Here is a 20,978-nt window from a genome sequence, read left to right as displayed (position 1 = left end):
ACTCAGCAGTGGCCATAGGACTGGAAAAGGTCAGTTTTCGTTCCAATCCCAAAGAAAGGCAAGGCCAAAGAATGTTCAAACTAATGTACAATCGCACTAATTTCACATGCTATCAAGGTAATTCTCAAAATCCTTTAAGCTCAGCTTCAATAGTATGTGAACCGAGAATTTCCAGATGCACAAGCTGGATTTAGAAAAGGCAGAGGAAACAGAGATCAAATTGACAACATTCACTGAATCATAGAAAAAGCAAGGTAATTCCAAAAAAAATCTACTTCTGCTTCATTGACCACTCTAAAGCCTTAGACTGTGTGGATCATAACAAACTGTGGAAAATTCTTAAAGAGATGGTGATAGCAGACCACCATACCTGTCTCTTGACAAACCTGTATGCAGGACAAGAAGCAACAATTAGAACCAGACATGAAACAAAGGACTGATTCAAAGTTGGGAAGGAGTATGTCAAAGCTGTTTATTGTCACCCTGCTTATTTAACTTATATATGGAGTACATCATGAGGAATGCTGGGCAGGATAACTCACAAGCTTGAATCAAGATTGCCAGGAGAAATAACAACCTCAGATATGTAGATGGTACCACTCTATTGGCAGAAAGTGAAGAGGTACTAAGGAGCCTCTTGATAAGAGTAAAAGAGGAGAATGAAAAGCTGGCTTAAAATTCAACATTCACAAAACTAAGATCATGGGATCCAGTCCCCATCACTTCATGGCAAATAGAAGGGGAAAAAGTGGAAACAGTGACAGATTTTATTTTCTTGGGCTCCAAAATCACTTGTGAAAGGTAACTGTGACTGTGAAATTAAAAGACACCTGCTTCTTGGAAAGAAAGCTATGAGAAACCTAGAGAGCATGTTAAAAAGCAGAAACATCATTTTGCTAAGAAAAGTCTGTCTAGTCAAAGCTGTGGTTTTTCCAGTGGTCATGTATGGATGTGAGAATTGGATCATAAGGAAGTCTAAGTTCCAAAGAATTGATGCTTCCAAACTGTGGTGCTGGAGAAGACTCTTGAGAATCCCTTGGATTCCAAGGAAATCACACCAGTCAATCCTAAAGGAAATCAATCCTAAATGTTCATCAGAAGGACTGATGCTAAAGCTGAAGCTCCAACACTTTGGCTACCTGTTGCAAAGACTCAAATCATTTTAAAAGACCCTGATACCAGGGAAGATGGAGGGCAGGAAGAGAAGGGGGCAACAAAGGATGAGATGGTTGGATGGTATCACCAACTCAATGGACATGAGTTTGAGCAAATTCCAGGAGATAGTGAAGGACAGGGAAGCCTGGGGTGCTGCAGTCCATGGGGTCTCAAATAGTCAGACACAACTTAGTGACTGAACAACAGTAGCATTTTCTGATATCTGCTAGGGCGAATCAGTCTCCCTACTCTTTCTTTTCACATATTTTCTAGGCAGGTTACCAGCATTTATTCTTCCAAAGTTATGAGATCATTTTAAAAAGGTAAAGAAAAACAGAAGTCTTATTTGAGCTACCTAATTGTAATTGCCAGCTTCCCTGGTGGCCCAGACTATAATCTGCCTGCAATGCAGGAAACCCGGGTTCGATCCCTGGGTCTGAAAGATCCCCTGGAGGAGGGAATGGCAACCCACTCTAGTATTCTTGTCTGGAGAGTCCCATGGACAGAGGAGCCTGGAGGGCTACAGTCCATGGGGTCGCAAAGAGTCGGGCACGACTGAGCGACTAACAACAATAACAACAGCCACAATTGTAATTGCATTAGATTCAGGTGTTATTTAGGGGCAGTTTGATATTAAATCTTTCTAATCAAGAATCTGTTTGCATTTTCATCTCATTTTATCTATTTTAGTAAGATTTTACACTTTTCATATGTAGATTCATCTATTTCTTGTTAAATATATCTCTAAATATTATATAAATTTGTTAATACAGTTTTCAACTTCTAGAGTTTAATTACTAGAAGAAAGCTCCACTTTTTGCATATCTGTATTCTATTTGGCCATCTTGCCATATTCTGTCATTTATTTCTAGTGGTTTTTTCCCCTCTAGATTCTTGGGTTTCCTGTGATATATTATCTTAGCAGCAAAAAAGGAAGACTATTTTATCTCTTCTTTTCCAGTGTTCTTGCCACTTTTATTATTATTTTCTCACCTTCTTTTCATTTGCTAAAACTTCTGACACAGTTGTAAAAAGAAATAAAACAAATAGTGATGGTGAGTATCCTTATATGGTTACTGATATCAGTAGAAACAGTTTTGATGTTTTAACATTGGATTTATTATTGGTTTTTATAGATGGTCTTTATTTTATGTTAAATTCTTTCTCTTCCTATTTTACTTAATTTTTTTAATTAGTAATAGCTGCAATATTTTATCGAATGCCTTTTCAGCCACTCTTACTCTGTGTTTTTCCTCCAGTTTTTTGACATCATGAGTTAACAAACATCCTGTGTGTGAACCACCACAGCATTCCCAAAGAATGCTTTATTTTGGATACCTTAATGCATTGTTTGCTGTTTTACATAAAGTGTTTGCATTGCATTAGTGATAGTAGTCTGTACTTTTCTTTTTTATAATCTCTTCATCATATTTCAGTATTGAATATACATCAGTTTTGCAAAAATAATTGGAATACTGACCTTTTTCTATGGTATAGAATAGTGTGAATAACATTGAAAATGTCACAAGATGAAATTTCTTTAAAGGTTACATAAAACTTAGCTGTAAAACCATTCGGTCTTTGGACTGTTTTCAGTGGTAGGTTTCTACATAGTTTTTAGTTATTTCTACAGTAATTGACCAGCTGGAGTTTTCTACTTTTTGGTTCAGTGTTAGTGATTTGTGTTTTGCTGGGACATCATCCTATTCACTGGATTTTCTTTGCTTTTATTGATTGATTGATTGGTTGTTTGCTATAGAGTTACATGAAGTAACCTTTTCTTAACCTTCAGATTGATAATGTGACTGCTGTTTTGTCTCCTTTCTTTTCCATCTTAGGCTTATGAAGGGTTTATTTTGTCTTTTTAAAAAGTTAGATTTTTACATCCTGTCTACACTTTAAATTTCCTTTGCATTCATTTGAGTTTTTATCTTTATTAATTTTTGGTTCCTGATTTTCACTGATTTTGGTTTATTTTGTAGGGTTTATTAATTTTTTAAGATGTGTACTAAGTTCTATAACTTTTCATCTTTAATAATGAAGACATGAAGCTGCTTTCCTCCAAGTACAGCTTCACTGAATCCCCAAAATTTGATGTAAATATTTTCTTTTTCATTACTCTAGATAGCTTGTATTTCTTATTAAATTCCTCTTTGATCCAAAGTATCTAAGAGTGTCTTTCTTCTCTCTGAATGTTTCAGTGGGATCTTCAAATATGTATTTAAGTGTTTTGTTAGTCACCCAGTCGTGTCTGACTCTTTGCAACCACATGGACTGTAGCCCGCCAGGCTCCTCTGTCCATGGAATTTTCCAGGCAAGAATACTGAAGTGGGTTGCCATTTCCTTCTCATATATATATGTATAAAACATTTTTAAAAATTAAAGACATAACACAGCCAGGGGCTCATGATCAGTGTGAAGCAATTTTTCCTAAAGTAGAGATATTAGCTGCTTTGGTTTTTGGCCTATGAGGCCTTATCACAGTAAAGAAAGATTTTCTGTGGACTCTTTGAAGAATTGTGACTAGCTGGGCTTGCTCTCACAAATTTCTAGGTAGGGAATCACTCAGCAGGCAATTATATTTTTTTTCCTGACCTTTGCTGAAAAAACATCTATACAACTTTTCATTAAAGTATTTTTACAATTTAAAAAAAATTCCAGAAAAATAATGGATTCTCAGTATGGTGTTAAAATTGGAGTTAGGATTTTCTTTAACTAAGTAAAGTACATAAGTAGTACAACGTATAACAGCTGATTCATGTTGAAAAAGTGAAATGTTTTTATAGATAATCATATCTTTTTCATGTATTTTGAAGTCAAAAGTATAAACCCTTTTTCCCCCACAGACGGAATACGCAAGGTTTGAGAATGGCCGATTTGTCTACCGAATAAACCGCTCCCCAATGTGTGAATATATGATCAACTTCATCCACAAGCTCAAACACTTACCAGAGAAATATATGATGAACAGTGTTTTGGAAAACTTCACAATTTTATTGGTAACTGTTTTGTCTCTTTCCTGTTTTGTCAGACTCAGCCATGAAGCTGCCAGGGAAGAGGGACCTGGGTGGGTCTGGGTCCCAGGGGGTCAGCCAGCAGCTGGATTCATGCCTCCATAAGGCAAACTTGGTGTGGCTCAGGTTTGTGAAAGAGAAGGGCTCTCATCTGGCTGGGCTTTCTAAGCTTGGCAGAACTGGAATTTGGGGAAGGAGGATAGAGGTAATAAAACCAGATTCTCAATTCTGGTTGCACATTAGAGAAACCTGAAGAATGTCTTTAAAATCCTGATGGCAGGACTGCATCCTAGATCAGTAAAATCAGGATCTCTGAGGATAGGACCCAGGCACGTATTTTTCTAAAGTTCCCCGGGTTATCCCAGTAGTAGCTAAGTTGAAGTCTCAGCAGCCCGGTAGTATACAAACCATAAATGAGGCAAAAGCTGAGTCAGCAGGTTTGTACTTAAGGCATACCTACACTCATTTCAGGAAGGGTTTACAAGGCCTTATTATAAGTAGCATATATTAATATAGCAAAATGTAAACTCTCAGTACCAGGAGAAATATTAACTAGAATATAATGGCATAACCAGCAGCAGGAGAGCAGGAGAATGTTTATGGGCTGAAAAGTATGGTCAAAACTTAACAGGCAGCTAAAGAGCAAGGAAAAAGCAGTAGTGCTCAAGGTCCATGATGGGAAAATTTTCCGGTTCCCTTGGGCAATGCTTTGTGTGGTTTTTTTTTTTCCCCAAATATTTAACTTTAAAACAATTTATCGTGGAGACTTCATTTGGTGACTTAGGAAGGTTAATAAGTACAATGTTCTCCTCAAAATACACCCATAAAATATGTAGTAATGGATTTCATAAGGCTCGTTTTTCAAAAAATAACATTCCTTGGTTAAACCAAAGGCAAAATGCCAAAACAAAATTCAGTGGAAGCAATTTTTGCTAAAAGGGGCAGCAGGACAATATTGTGGTCAAGTATTCAGCCCTCTGAAGGCCTGCATTGTTATTATTTGTTACCAGAATTTAGAATTAGAATACTTGAAGAGCAGGAATTCTGTACCTGGACACTTTGGATCCAATGGGACACTGTTTTTCAATCAGTGTGTATAAGTGTTAGTCACTCAGTTGTGTCTAACTCTTTATGATTCCATCGACCACAGCCTGCCAGACTCCTCTGTCCATGAAATTCTCCAGGCAAGAACACTGAAGTGGGTAGCCATTCCCTTCTCCAGTGCATTTTCCCGATCCAGGGATCAAATCCAGGTCTCATGCATTGCATGCAGATTCTTTACCATCTGAGCCACCAGGAAAGCCCTGTAATGTACTGGTAAAAAAGAAAGAAAATAAAAGACTGTCCCCTGGTTTCTCCCAAAACCCTGATCTATGGTTTTTGCCCATTTTTTATGATGTAAATATACCTTCCATGGGCACTTTGAAGCTACAGTGGCCATCTAGCTCATGAAATTCCTTAATATATAACAATAACATTCAAAGCTAGTAGGAACCAGTTCCTGTATACCACTGTAAAAATAAATAAATAAAAATTAAGAAATTTAAAACCTTCTGCCTATTGGATTTATCCAGGACACTTAAAAAAATTCGGGGGATTTCCCTGGTGGTCCAATGTCTAAGGCTCCAGGCTCCCAATGCAGGGGGCTGAGGTTTGATCCCTGGTCAGGGAACTAGAACCCACATGCTGCAGCTAAGACCCCAGTGCAGCCAAATAAGTAAATATTTTTTAAAAAATTCTGAAGGAAGGAGCTGAGCATCGTGGTTTTTGTTTATTTTTACTGCTCCCCAGGTAGTTCTGGTATGCAGCCAGGTAGAGACCCATTGCTATATGGGATTGGTGAGTGAGCCACAGGGGGCCTCAGTTCGCAGACACTTGATTATGGGCATACAGTAGGCAGACAGATGGTTTTGTATACTGTTTTCATTTATTCCAAGGAGAGAATCCAGTGGATTCTCCTGTGTGTCCATGTTCCTCTGAAACTTGGAAGCTAGTAGTCTGGGAGAAAGTTTAAAAAACACATTCTTCACTAACTCTTCATTGTTATCCTTTTCCTTAATGATCTTCGGTGGAGATTGAGCAGTTCAAGGTTTAGGATGCTGGCAGATACTTGGCTGTAGGTGCTTTTTGTTGTCACTTAAGGACATATGAATCACCTTAGTGCTCAGATGAGCAGAAAGTGAGTGTGGCATCCTTATGTGGATGTTAAATAACCTCAGAAGTTAACCAAAACTCCCTGAATGGATGGCCACCTTCCCTCTCCTGGAAGAGGTCTTAGCTGTTTCTTACAAACCGGTGAGACTATTTCAGCACATTAAGGAATATATGTCCTCAGTCCCTAAAACCCGACCTCAAACACAACCAAAGAATATATGACCTGGGAAAGTTGTGAATATCTATTACCCACAGAACCCATTAACTATTATATTGGTAATGCCTCTTTGAAAACATGGCTTCCATCCAAAGAACTTACCAGGTAAAATTAATTTTAAAACATATCAACTACATAAATGCCTTTGTTATAAAGAATTAGTAGCTCTTAATAAATATTTGCTAGGAATAATATTTTTCTGTAGAGAAATGAACTTAAGCCAGCACTCCTGGGTAATGAGGTCATCTCACTGATAAACAGCAGAGATCATACTTTTCAGTGCTTCCTTAGAGGAGGTGGGGTTAAGGACATAGCCAGGATGACAGCTGTTGGACGTAGTTGCAGGTGTTTTACTAGGTCATTGAATACAAAACCAGAGAAGGCAATGGCAACCCACCCCAGTACTCTTGTCTGGAAAATCCCAGGGACAGGGGAGCCTGGTGGGCTGCTGTCTATGGGGTCGCACAGGGTTGGACACAATTGAAGTGACTTAGCAGCAGCAGCAGCAGCAGCAGAATACAAAACCTGTGTGTCACCAAGACCAGTTCCAGGCCTTACTGGCTTGTGGGCTAGTCTCTGGTTTCATCAGGATGACTGGAATTGAGGTGACCCTGTAGGTTCAGGGCCCTAATAATGGGGGTCAGGCCAAGGAAGACAGCACCTGAATTGTGGGCCAAGGATTCCAGTCATCTTTCGAGGTTGTACTTTGACATCAGCTTGCTAGAAACATTTTTTTTCTTTCCTCCTTCATCTCAAGCATGAAGCGTAAATAGGATATAGGATATATTCTTTCATAGAAAGTTTGCAAGAAGGTAAGCTAGATCACAGAAGTTCCAGGCACAATGCTGAATCTTTTGTAGATATATTATGAAATTCTCACTGCAGAACTGTCAGGTCATTTGTATTCTCTTTTTATGGATAGAGGAATGTTAGGCCTCCCTGAGGTCCCAGAGCCAATGATAGACGTAAATTAAGATTTGAATTGATAGAAAAGACACTTTGCAGGGTATGTCATGGTCATGGAATGAGAAGACTTGCGTTTAGGACCCAGCTCTACCTATCACCTTGGTTAAGTCATTTAAAATCTCCAGACCTCATTTTTCCTCCATTTACAAAGTGCTCAAGTCTTCCCTCTCCACTTTGTTGGTTATTGAGAGTGTTTTCATTTGTTCAGCTAAACAATGGAGAGGTTTACCAGCTGCTGGAATACAGTGCAAATAAAACACAGGAAATGTGGGCCCGGTGAGGGGAACAAGGCAGGTAAATAGTCGATGACCCTGCAAGGCCGTCATGGCAGCGGTATGCTTGTGAAAGAGGAGTTGAATTGCCTAAGCAGACACCTGTAGTTTGAGTGAGGTAGGGAATTCTCAGGGTTGTTAAAAGATGATGTTTAAGTTGCCTCGATGGATAAGCAGATGTATTTTTCAGATTTACCAAGAAAAGGGTCATTTGATGGGTTCATGCTGATGTGTCAGGGGCAGAGCTGCGGTGTACTGGGCAATCGGGGCAGGCACCCCGGAGTCTGGTGAGAGAGGTGGCCTTTTGTCAGGCACAGGGGAGTCACCAGATGCGTAACTCAGCTGTGGCGGATGGCTGGTAAATGTCAGCGCATGGTGCCAAGAGGTGTGTAATGAGAGGTCAGGGAAGGCTTTTCTGAGCAACAAACAGCTGAGAGGTGTCTGCCGGATGGCTAGATAGGCAGAGAAGGTAGGAGGGAATACTGTGTGTAGGAGGAAATGCGGCACTGGGAGGACTGGAAACGGAGCAGTGTGACTGGCCTAGGGAGAAAGAGGAGGGTGCTGGCCAGGTAGGACCAGCCAGACTGGGCCCCGTCTCTTCTCATGCTCATCCTTGTAGGATGAGAACAGGCTTTCTCTTCATCCTGAATTTCAAAAGAGTCCATTCAGTTTTTCAGCAGGAGGGTGGTGGTGTCAGATTTATATCTCTTTCAAGGTTATGGTGACTGCTGTGTGCAGATGGAACTGGTGCCCAGCAAGGGTAGCTCCTGGTAGGGGAGTCCAGATCAGGTTTGCTGGTACCTTGGGTTGTGGCAGTGGAAAAGGGAGATGGATTCAAGAACTCTTGAGGAGGTAAAAGCAGCAGAACATGACATTGGTTTGGATGTGGGGATGAGGAATGGAGAGATTTCAGTCATGAAAGACTTGCACACTTGGAGTATTTGATCTGTAAGGGAAGTGGCAGGGAGTGAGACTAGAAAAGCAGGTGGATGTTAGTATTGAAAAAACTTCATTACCCAGAAAAAGAAGATGATTCATCACTGTATCCATTCATTTATTTAGAGCAGCATGGCATAACAGGTAAGAAAAAGGTCTTCAGAGTCAGAAGATCTGGGTTTTTTGTTGACATTGAAAGAGAAAGTGAAGGTCGCTCAGTGGTGTCGTCCCACTCTTTGCGACCCCATGGACTATACAGTCCATGGAATTCTCCAGGCCAGAATCCTGGAGTGGGTAGCCTTTCCCTTCTCCAGGGGATCTTCCCAACCCAGAGTTCAAACCCAGGTCTCCCACATTGCAGGTGGATTCTTTACCAGCTGAACCACAAGGGAAGCTCAAGAATACTGGAGTGGGTAGCCTCTCCCTTCTCCAGCGGATCTTCCCCACCCAGGAATAGAACTGGAGTCTCCTGTATTGCAGATGGATTCTTAACCAACTGAGCTAGGAGGGAAGCCTGTTGTTGACATTAGTACAACCTTAAACAAATTAACCCCAAGCATCTTCCCTTGTCAAACAGGGGTGAAATGACATCCGCTGTTGGAGTTGGAATATTACATGAGATTCTTCCTGCGAAGTGTTTAATACCGAGGAGATGCAGAGTAAACAGTCAACAGATAGTGGCTATTATTCTGTGAATTTCCATCCATTCAGCAAATACAGTAGATCCTTGAACTGCCTGGGTTTGAACGGCATGACTGTTCTTTTGCTCAGCATTTTCTTCACTGAATCCAGCACTACATGTTAATGTAGTGGTGAGTTAAGTCACTCACAGAGCTATGTCTCCCATTGACTATTGTGGAACAAAATTTAGTAAAGATTTAGGGATAAGATAGGAAACAGTTCGTAGAATAAATGACTGTCCTATGGGACAGAATTAAAGAAAATTCTCTATGTTGTTAAAAAAAAAAAAAGTCACACCCCTCCCCCCTCAAAAAAACCTCACACTAATTCTTGTGGTGTCTTCTTAGGCTCAGATTATGAGTGAGACCCCATCTGTAAGGTCTTTCTTACATATGGTAACTAAACTTAGATAGAATTTAAGTTGGACCCTTAGTATCCTGAGTTTGTGCAGGAGGGGGCAGAGTGAGGCTGAATAGATCTCTAATAATCCACTTTTTGAACTTTAGACTCTGTATTTGTCTCTGAGTAAACCATCTCATCATGGCACAGGTGGAATATTTTTATTCATGTGGTGTTTGATATAGATATTTTTGTGTGTATGTATATATATATATATTACTTTAAAAAATTTTATTGAAGTGTAGTTGATTTATAATGTGTTAATTTCTGCTGTACAGCAAAGTGGTTCAGTTATACATACATATATGTACATATATGTATACTTTTTCACAATCTTTTCCATTTACACTTTTATTTTTTTAACAGGTGGTAACAAACAGGGATACACAAGAAACTCTCCTGTGCATGGCCTGTGTATTTGAAGTTTCAAATAGTGAACATGGAGCACAGCATCATATTTACAGGCTTGTAAAGGACTAACCGTGGTTATTTATATATATAGATATCTGTATATACACACACATATGTGCGCACACACACACACTCTCTCCATGATCGAGCGACTGACTGTAAACCTCACCATGCAGGGGTGCTGCCCTGGCCTTGAGGTCACCCCGATTTTTCTAAATCCTGTTTGAAGTCATTTTTTCATGTGTTCATGCTCATTGTAGCTGTGAAGTTCTGGTACAGTTGTAAAAAGAGAAGTCGAGTTGTTTCTGTGTTACTCAGATCCACAGCCCACAATTCCTCGGAAAGGTGAACCTTAAGAACCCAAGTCTCTGTCTGCAGAGACCTATTTCTCATTGTGGTAGAAAAAAAATTGAGACAGAGCATTTGCCATTGGACATTTACAGCCTTTATACAAATGTATTTAGTGTGTTTTTTTTTTCCAACATAAAATTCTTGTTTTAAGATACAAGTAAAATTAATCTTTAAATATAAATGTAAATTAGTACACAAAACTAAGAATCTTTAGACTTATCTTTGTAACTAATTAGGGTGGAAGTTATGAAAGAATGTAATTCACTAAATTATTTTTTAAATGAAACTTTTCTTTCTTTTTGAAACCAAATGTTAAAATATAGCCTTAAGAAATACTTGGTAGAAATATCCTAATGAGACAAATTTGTACTTTTTTCCTCAAGGTTAAAACTAATCTCCTAATCCATTAAACTCTTGAAACAGGTATTACAGAGGAAGAAAACTTCACCCCTTATCCTTAACATATATAGTATATTTAAAAAATATAAAATTGTATTGTACTAATGTGATGATTATTTAATGAAAAAAAAAAAGATGGCTCTTTTTGCAATAAGTAGATAAATACTGAAAATCTAAGCTTACAATGTTTATAGTCTTGTGTGTGCAGTTATATTTTATATGGACAACCAAATTTTTTTATTAAGATGAGTAAATATTTGAACCACTGAAATTTAATAACAAAAATTCAAAATTGGCATGAATACTGCACTGTGAGCTGCAAATTATAGAAAACCCTGTGGCTGGGAGAAATTTCATCAAACCAAACTTGTAAAAGGCTCATCAGTTTTAGGATTTCTGCTCCCCGGAAAATCACAAGCATACTCACCAGCCTGTGGATAAATTATTTCTGGTGATCCAGCATGCATATTAACCTGCTGTAACTATGTGTGTATGTGTGTGTGTACATACAGACATACACATATGTAGTTATTCAGCGCTTATTTATTGAACATCTGTTCAGTGTCACTCAGTCTGCCCGGTGCTGATACATGTATTTCTCAATCTGTGTCCGTAGATTTTGGTGTATTCTCTAAGGACACCCATTTTCTTGACATCTCTCAATAAGTCACAATACTTACTTGACTGAGGCTGAAGAGGCTCGGCTATCTATGTCTGCCCTTTCCAAACAGGTTCATTTGGGACGTTTTCTTCCCAAGAGAGATTCAGCTTTCCAACCCATATATTCCAAAGCATTGTCCAGGCAGAGTTGGTGTGGTGTGGTCACACGTCTTGTCACTTCCATACATTGGGAAGGGGACAGGGCATACTCCTACCTTCCTGGAGGAAATTGACTTGTTGACAATTGTCGGGAGTGTTAACACTACAGAACATGAAATGTCTTGCAAGTTGTAAAGCATGTCAAGACTTTTACATCAAGCCAGAAAAGTAAAAAAAGCTTTGTACTGTCACATTCAAGTAACCTACACACCCTCTTCCCTATTCCCCGCAACCAACTGTGACCCTGCTTATATATTGGCTAGTATCTGAGGTCAGGAGCATGAGGGTGTGGCTGGTTTGTGGAAACAGAATGCTGAACCAAGCCTAACCGCACCCAAACCCATGACCCTGGTCCCTGGGAAGACCAGAGGAAAAAGTGCAGAACTTTCCCCTTTTGGAATGCACATCCCTTACATCAGCCAGCAGGATGGTGTGCATCTTCCCTCCATAAACAGACTACAGTTTGTTCCCTGATTCCAAGTGGGCCTTTGAAGAGTTGACCCAGCGGCCCACCCTTCCATCTGGTTTTCGGCCCACGTATTAAGCTTCTCCCTTGGTCATCATACTTATGACTTCTGTTGGTCACCCCTCTTACAGGTGCTTCTTTTGCTCCCATCTCCTGCATCTTACTGAAGATTATCCCCAGTCTTCTCAGGACCTAGGGGTGCAAGTGATCTTAGGTGGCCATCCCAGAACTTCAGGGGAAGAGGTATCTGGTTCACGTTCTCTCCCGGGGATGGGACTCTTCCGTGCTGCCAGGAGGGCTCTTAGGATTTACTTTTTTCAAAGCACAAATAGACTGAGACCCAAAAACACCAGCTAGAGATTAGTTCTGTTTACTGAACAGTAGATCATACCCTGGCCTCCCAAGGTCAGGCTGGGCCCTCTGATGCTTGTCCTCTTCCTCCAGATGCCTTTGTAGTTGCATTTGGGGTCTCCATGGATGACCTTGAGGGTTACTTTTTGCTCTTAAAAAAAGTTTGCTTCTTGTCTTGTTCTAAAGATTTCTCCAGGGCAGGTAGTTTCCCTGTCTTAACCACTGGTCCATTTCTCTGTCTCTTTTAAATTAGACCCTGGGATTAGATTTGTGTGACAACATCTAATCCAAGTCTGGTTTTTGGTCTTTGACCATTCATGGCAGAGTCTTATTCATTTGTCAAGCTTTCTGAACCATAAAGAAGCCTTTCCAAAACTCTGTCCTCGCGGCTCTCTTCTGGGTGCTCCATCTCCTGGTTGACCCTCCACTCCCAGGATTGATTCAGGGACATCTTGTGCTTTCACTGGAGAGTTTGGAGGCCACTTTCCACAGCCTGAATAGGAAGAAACTAAAGAACTGAGCTTTGGTCTCTTGGCGTTCATTTCCCATCTTAGCAAGAGACCTAAGTAAAGTCGAGGCTTTTTCAAAACATGTCCTAGAATCCCAGAATGTCTAAGCTACCCTAGACCAGGGTTTCTCAACCGTTTCTAGACACTGCCGACATTTGGACCAGATAATTCTTTGTGGTGCAGGGCTGTCCTGTGCCTTGTAGGAGGTTTAGCAGCATCCCTGGCCTCTGCCCACTAGATACACTCTTTCCCCAGTTGTCACAACCCCAAGTATCTCCAGACATTGCCAAATGTCCCACGGGCCACAGAATTGCCCCTGCTTAAAAAGCACTGCCCTACATCCACAGGTCACAAATGCCATACTTGACATCTTCTTTTTCCTTCCATTTTATCCTGAGAAAGCTTCTCTCCTGGGAGCCTTGTTTCAGGCCATCAAGAGACAGGTAGGAATATTATTCAAATGACATTGTGTCCGTGTTTCTTCCTGTTTCAGAGCCTCTACTTCACAACGGAGTCTCTCAGCTACAAGTATTCTTTCCTTCCTCCCTGGGGAAATCGGGGACAACTGGTTACCAACATCCCTGTGATCAACTCACACTGCTTAAAGAGCATTTCTAATTTGCTCTTCATTCCTTATTTCGTCTGGTTAAAAAATGCCACCCATCTTCATTATTTCTCATAAGGTTATTGTTCTCATTATCAGACCTTTGATCATTTCAGTAAATTTCTTCTGGCCTTCTACTTTTAGCGTTAGACTCAATGTTTTTTGTAGAATTTATAGAAACTTCTGGAACACTTCATCTTTAAAGATGGAGGAGAGAAGGACTCGTTTTGTAAGGGGACTGCTGGAGTTATTCTTTACTAAGCTATAGGAGAGCACAGTCTACAGGCATACCTCGGAGGCAGCACAGGCTTGATTCCAGAGAACCACAAAAAAGCAAATGTCACAGTAAAACGAGTCACACAGTGCATGTGAAATTTATGTTTACCTATATTGTAGTCTATTAAATGTGCAATAGTATTATGGCTAAAAAAAAATCAATGCACATACCTTAGTTAAGATATTGCTGAAAAATGCCAAAACAATGACAATAGTAACTTAAAGATCACAGATCATCATTAAAAATATGAAAACAATGAAAAAGTTGGAATATTGTGAAAATTATCAAAATGTGACACCGACACAAAGTGAGCAAATGCTGTTGGAAAAATGATGCTAGCAAACTCATTTGATACAAACCTGCAATTTGTAAAAACTGCAATATTTATGAAATGTGAGAAAACGAGGTATGCCCATGACCTCCTCCAGTCTGTAGATGAGAGAGCTGAGATCCGGAGGAGACGTGACTTGTCCAAAGTCACGTGCTGGTCAGTGACAGCTGGCTAGGAAGGCTCTAGGACTCTTGCCACTTGATCCTTGGCCTTTTGGTGGGGGTTGTTCCTCTTTGGTGCTCAGTGAGGAAGAGAGGGAGAGGAAGACCCTTCTCCTGCCAGAGCAAGAGCATCCCCTGGGGTTGATGCTGCTTCTTCCTTGAGGATCTTGTTGGGGAGGCATCCACCAGCAGATAGGAAAGCTGATGAGCCTTTTCCTTATCCCGAGGACAGTTCACCTGCCACAGGCTCTGAATCAAATTTTTCTTCACAAAACATCCCAACAGCAAAGTCCCACTCTCAGACCAGCCAAAAAAAAAAAAAAAAACCCAGCCCCCATGCCCAGAACTTGGTGTTACAGACCCAAGTCTTCTCTTTAGGTCTCAACACTCTAGCGGCTTTTGCAGTTTGTTTTTGTACAAACATAAATTATTTAAATCACACAAGATGACAGTCAACTTTTCAAACCAGGTACCAATCACTTGTATGATTTTTGTCTATGCTCTGGTACACTACGCCTGTTCTAACGAAGGGTAGAACCCATTTTGTGTGTTGGTGTTCACACCTGTGACATTAAGAGGATACGTCTGCATTGCTTCTTTCCTTCTGTTGATGTTTCTGTGGTGAAACCCTGCACATGTCATTTCTGAAAAGCCTTAAATCTTCGCGATGTTGCATGTAGGGTTTGCAGTGCAGAAGGCTGCCTCAGAACTGTGAGCCCTTTTGTAAGCTGGAAGCATTTCTCTTACTATTGTTACTTTTGTAGGAAGTTTTCAATTCAGAGCTGCCAAAGCGTTCAGTAAGCAGTGCCTTAGTGATACTTAGTCGTGCCGCCAGCCTTTTCTCACATCAGTTCTCTATGTCCCTTTGCTAATCGGCCCAGTATTTAAAACAGAATAAGCAATTGTTGTTTTCAATTTTATTTTTCGTAAGCCCATTTTTCTCCATATCTATAGGAAACTGACTTCTTGGTCTGAAATCCGAAATGAACAGAAGTCAGTTCATTGACCACACCGTCCAATGTCTATACCAAAACGGAAGGTCTTGCAACTTCATAGTTTACTATGAAAAGCAAATTGTACACTTTAAATGTTGCCTTTTAAATCCACGACCAAAAACTTAGCTATTTGTGAACCTTCTGCACTCTAGCATGAAAGTGCCTTTGGTTTGAGATTCCAGCTTAGAAAAGTGCTGCCATAATCATGATAATTTGTAGAGAGACCAAAAATATTCTGAGATCACCGTAATGCCTTTGGTTTACCGGGATGAATAACCAACGACAGGCCTCTGTTCACAAGAGCACGACGCAGACCCCGCCTGCTGTGCATCATACGCCGTAGGGGAGCACCCCCACCACTCCCAGCCCTGGAGCCCACGGCAGCAGGAGGCTCCCCAGAAACTGGTATGTTTGTGTGCCAGGACCCAGTGCGCCATCCCTGCCCATCGCCCAGCCCTGCGTCCGCCCGAGGGGACTTGCACACAAGCCGCAGGCCGTCAGCCAGTGGACAGGTGTGACCTTCTCCGTACGCTTGTGTTCACTCTGTAGAGCCTGCCCTTCCACTCAGATGCCAGCGCGCACTTCTCCGGTTTACGCAGTGATACCGTTTTGAAAGTTGGAAGCCTCAAACTGAGATGACAGTGCAGAACAAAAAATGGTTTAGGGTCATCACAATTGACGTGTTCTTCTTAGGGCGAAAATGTTGACTCTGAGTGTTGTCTGAATGTGCTATGAGAAACTCCCAAAGAGTACCACTCACAATTCGGAATTTTCAAAGAATGTTCCAGCCCTCTAAAGGGCAACTCTTTTAGAGTCCGTGTTGGCTTTTATCAAAACTTTGTGTAAATTGGGAAAACTGATAGAGGGGAGGAAGAGGAGTGAAAAGGACGAGAAGGCAAAAACACCAGCCAAATAAAAGCCAGGACAAAAAAAAAGACTGTTCTTTACCAATATAGACTTTACAATGACATTAGAATCATTGAAAGTTAGCCTCTGAATGCGTATGATCCGTCTGTTTCTACCTGGTGTCTTTAAGAATACCCTCTTTGGGCTCTCTGAAACTTCAGGAGTGATTTCTATCCACACCAAGTTGTGAGTACTCATAGAAGTGTATACAATGAAAAAAAAATGTCAAATGAAAAGGAAAATTGCTCAACACAAGTTATAGTTAGCTGCTTGAATTCAGCCCCTCTCTGTTATGTCAAGACTACACCACAACTTGGAAGAAATTAATCAAATATTTGTTTTCCTGTTTCCCTCTTCAACTGTTACTGTGCTTTCTTTGGCAATAGTTTTCTCTCATTAACTCATTGCTTATATTGTTAAGAATGAAGGTTTGTGTTTAAAATGTATTGCATTGCAAAGGATAGTTTCACTGAAGTCATGCACCATAAATAAGATGAAATATTTGTATTTATTGTCCTACTTCCTAAGCTGTTAACTTGTTTTATTCTGTGAATTTGCATTGAGTCTGTCATATGCCCCACTCCGTCATTTTCATATTTGAAATGGCATTTATTTTCCCTCTGTTCATCATTAAGTAGGGTCAGATTCCAAAAGATTCCACCTCTCTCAGGCTGGCTGTCTTTTGTCTGACTTCCATTGTGAAATTTCTTGTTCTCCTTTTCCTTAAGAGAGGCTGACAGAATCTAGGTATATATCAGTTGGAAACCAGTCTCTGGTTTTCTCTTTCCCTCCCTTCCTTTCTTCTTTCTCTTTTCCTTTTTGCCTCAGTCCTTTTCTGTGATTAGTTTCACTGTGTAAATTAGATATGAACTGCACTTCTTAAAAAAAAAAAAATCTCCCTGTTACCTCCTTGAAAGAGTCACTTCCGTAGGCCTTTTTCAGTAGGCTCATGACTGCAGATAAGGAAGAAAAAAAAAGTAAAACAAAAACTACGTGCCTAAAAATGACAAAAAAAAAAATGTTTTGTAACATTTAAAGAAGAAACCTGAATAGCCTTTAATTCTTATTAATATGCTTAAATTTTATGTAAATTGGTTTTTGCCACGTGTGTTTGTTCACATTCTCAATGACGTAATGGGATTCTCACAGTCTGTGTCTTCGTGTCACGTGTATAAAATGGGCTTGTGACGTAAGCGTTTCATCTGCTCAGTGGTTCCTTTAATATTGTACTGCTGCTGGGAGTGGGCCGAGGAGTCTGCCTTTGGGCAGTAAGCTTCCTCTTGGATAGATTGGAGAGATGGGGGGTAGGGGGTGCAAATTCTCACATATGTTTTCTTAACCTATTTGCAGAAGCTTTCAAAAGGCATTTGGTTAAACCTCTTGGCAGTACAGTATTCTTGTATTTGTTAATGTCTGTGTTTAGGTACTGGTACCTTTTTGTTTAAAAATGTTCTAAGTGTTGGCTTTAAAGTGAATTTATCTTTAGTATGATAGTTATATGAAAATTATAGGGTTTGTGTGCAGAGAATTTTTTTATAAAGTGCTTTGTAAAAAAAAAAATGTATTCTAGCTTTCGCGGTACATATGTGTGATAACTGTAATATCCATGACAGTTAAGTGCAATTATTTCATCACTCTAAAAATGCTATTTTTGTGTCAGTTCCTGCAGGTGTTTTCATGTCTTTGCAAAGTGACACATTTTGATGCCTTCTTGATAAAGTGGTAGACATTTTGTAGCTTTATAGAAACTTTGTATTCATACGGTATCAATGAAAAATAAAGAAAATGAAAGTGTGGGTCACCTTTTTTATCTGCAGAAATGTATGTTGTTGAAAATGAAAAGGTGTTTTATGTGTTATGGGTGAATGTATGAAGGACAGAGTAAAGGAGGTTAAAATAGTGATCTTTTCATGGTGTCCACTAAGCTCAGCATAGTAATTGGAGCATGAGTGTTAATGTCTATCAGGATTTCTTTCTTTGTTTCTTTTTTTAAATTGATGTGTAGTTGATTTACATTGTTGTTTTAGTTTCAAGTGTGGAGCAAAGTGATTCAGTTATACATGCACACATATCTTTTTTTCATATTCTTTTCCCCTTTAGGTTATTACAAAATACTGAGTATAGTTCCCGTTAACAAGGTTTCTTAAAAATATCCATGGGTCAGTTAATCTGTCTGCCCGCTTGCTTACCTCTCTTTAGTAGTGTGTTATTAAAATTGTTAACACGCCTTGCTCAGTGCATGCCTGGAGCCAGGTGTAGAACAGTGGATGTGAGAAAGAGGTAAATAAAGGGTGGTGGGTGCCTGCCTGGGGCGAGCTGAGCTGTAACCCTTGCCCGGTCCTCCGGTGTGTGCAGCACACAGACATGCAACAGAGCCTTGGATTCACGAAGTTTACTGCATGCTGGGCACTGGGCCAGTGTGTTGGTGCAGTGTGTGATTCTCACAACAGTCCTGATGACAGTGATGTTAACACACACACACACACACCCCAGCCGATACACACACACACACACACACACACACACACACCCCAGCCGATACACACACACACACACACACACACACCCCAGCCGATACACACACACACACACACACACACACACACACACACACACACACACACACACACACACACACACACACACACCCAGCCGATGCTCAGGAAGGGTCGTGCGTGACTGGTGAGTGGTGAAGCCTTCAATAGATCACCCTGGCTTTGACTCTTGGCCCTTGCCTTTTGGCTCTCTGAGGCTCCATGGAAGCCACTCAAGGCTCAGGAGCAGAAATCTGGGGCTGGGGGGGCTTCCTTAAACAACAGTAGCCTTGGGCTTCTGATAGCAGGACCCAATATACCCTGGGATCCTTCAGTTTGAACAAGACCTCAGGTGGTCTTGCTTCTCCCTGTTTCTTTGAAATCTGAGATGCAGCCTGCCTCAAATCCCAAGGCACTGTGCAAGTGGAAACAGAGAAAAATATTGGGTTCCATTTTCTTTGAAAGAGGCATGTGTTTAGCGAGCTACCATTCGAGAGAAGGCTGTTGTCCAGCGAGCTATCCAGGGCAGGCAAATTCCAGGGTGTTTTGCTGAAGCCCTGTTATATGCCAGTTCCCTTCACACTCACGACATCCTTTAACCCACATCCTCTTGAGTAAAAGAATCATTTCCAATTTTCCAATAAGGCAATGGGAGCCCAGAGAAGCTAATCCTTGTTAAAATCATAAAAGCTAGTAAGTGGCAAGAATTTAGAAGTGGAAAACCCTCCTCCCTTGCAGGCCTGGCTCTGATGCTGGCTGTGTGGCACGTTGGCCCTGCACTTCCTCTAAAGATGCCTTAGCACATCAAAAACATCCCTGTTAGTGCCTGCAGTTCCAGTTAACTCGAGTTCAGCAGAAGGAGTGGCATGCTAGGGAAACTGACATCAGTGAGGAGAGACTGAAGACACACAGGGGAGAGTAAATAAGGCTCCTTGTAAGATCGAGAATCAAGAAATGTCCCTGGGAACCCCGATCATTTCTTCCTGCCTTACAACTGACGGAGGGCTCTCATTAGCATGGGGCTCTCATTAGCATGGCTACTGCCTATTGACGGCTAAATTACCTGCTGTGGTTAAGTCATCAGTGAGCAACTGATACAATTCCAACTCAAAAAGCCCAAGTGTTGTGTAAGCTTGTGAAGCCTTAGAGTTTTTTTAGTTGCCTTTGAAGATGCTTCTGTTTAATGCCGCATATGTCAATTTTATTTAGGTGGTTGTAACTAACAAAGAGTCAGGCTGCTAGAAGCAATTACTGGAAGTGATGAGATGAGATGGGGAGGCAAACACTTCATCTTGGGAGGCATCTGTTTCAAATGAGGCCTTAACGTGGTCTCCAGGCAGAGGGATTGGACTGCTAGGCTAGAAGGTTTCGAGAAATCTGAGGTTCAGAGCTGTCTGTTTCCACCCAGATGTTCCCACTCCATGTTTCAGTGCCCCACTCCTTATCTATTTGGGCCTGACAGGAAACTTGTGAGAGCTGCAAATTCAGCTTTATTTGTAATTTCTGGCTTGATTGTTAGCACAGTCTGTCCTTCAACTGCCTGAGCTAAGGATCTCTTTAAATGCTGCCAGGGAGATCTTTTATGCCATGCCCTGAGTTGAGCCTGGCATTTTCTTCCTCTTTGCACCAATTGCACTTAGCAACAACCAACCCATTAATACCACCAACCAATCATAATTAATGCCACCCATCACTCTAGCATGCTAGAGATTGTGTAAGGTGGGGCATCCCCTTTCTTGTGGAAGCAATGCCAGTTTATGATAGGTGCCTAATCGTTCAGTCGTGTCTGACTCTTTGTGACCCCATGGACTGTAGCTTGCCAGGCTCCTCTGTTCATGGAATTCTCCAGGCAATCTCCAGATTACTGGAGTGGGTTGCCATGCCCTTCTCCAGGGGATCTTCCCAACCCAGGGATTGAACCCAAGTCTCCCGAAATGCTCAGTCAGTATGAGGGGGCTTCCCTTAAGCTCAGTTGGTAAAGAATACCTGCAATGCAGGAAACCCGGGTTCGATTCCTGGGTCAGGAAAATCCCCTGTAGAAGGAAATGGCAATCCGCTCCAGTATTCTTG

The 20,978-nt window shown here is 41.0% G+C and overlaps 1 protein-coding gene across 9 annotated transcripts in view; it reads left to right on the top strand.

The window, feature by feature from the left end:
- TEAD1 (TEA domain transcription factor 1) overlaps positions 1 to 18,170 on the top strand; it is a 265,732-nt gene extending 247,562 nt beyond the window's left edge. For all 9 annotated transcript variants that reach the window (XM_043902789.1, XM_043902797.1, XM_043902807.1 and 6 more), the window contains 2 exons: positions 4,002 to 4,154; positions 10,161 to 18,170. In XM_043902789.1, the coding sequence (XP_043758724.1) occupies positions 4,002 to 4,154; positions 10,161 to 10,274 (267 nt within the window). In that variant the 3' untranslated portion in view covers positions 10,275 to 18,170. The remainder of the gene's footprint in view (positions 1 to 4,001; positions 4,155 to 10,160) is intronic.
- The last annotated feature ends 2,808 nt before the right edge of the window (positions 18,171 to 20,978 follow it).

This window comes from Cervus elaphus, chromosome 1 (genome assembly GCF_910594005.1).
Source record: "Cervus elaphus chromosome 1, mCerEla1.1, whole genome shotgun sequence".
Lineage (NCBI taxonomy): Eukaryota > Metazoa > Chordata > Mammalia > Artiodactyla > Cervidae > Cervus > Cervus elaphus.
The sequence above is the reverse complement of the archived record's forward strand: the minus strand, read 5'-3'. Positions and strand labels throughout refer to the sequence as shown.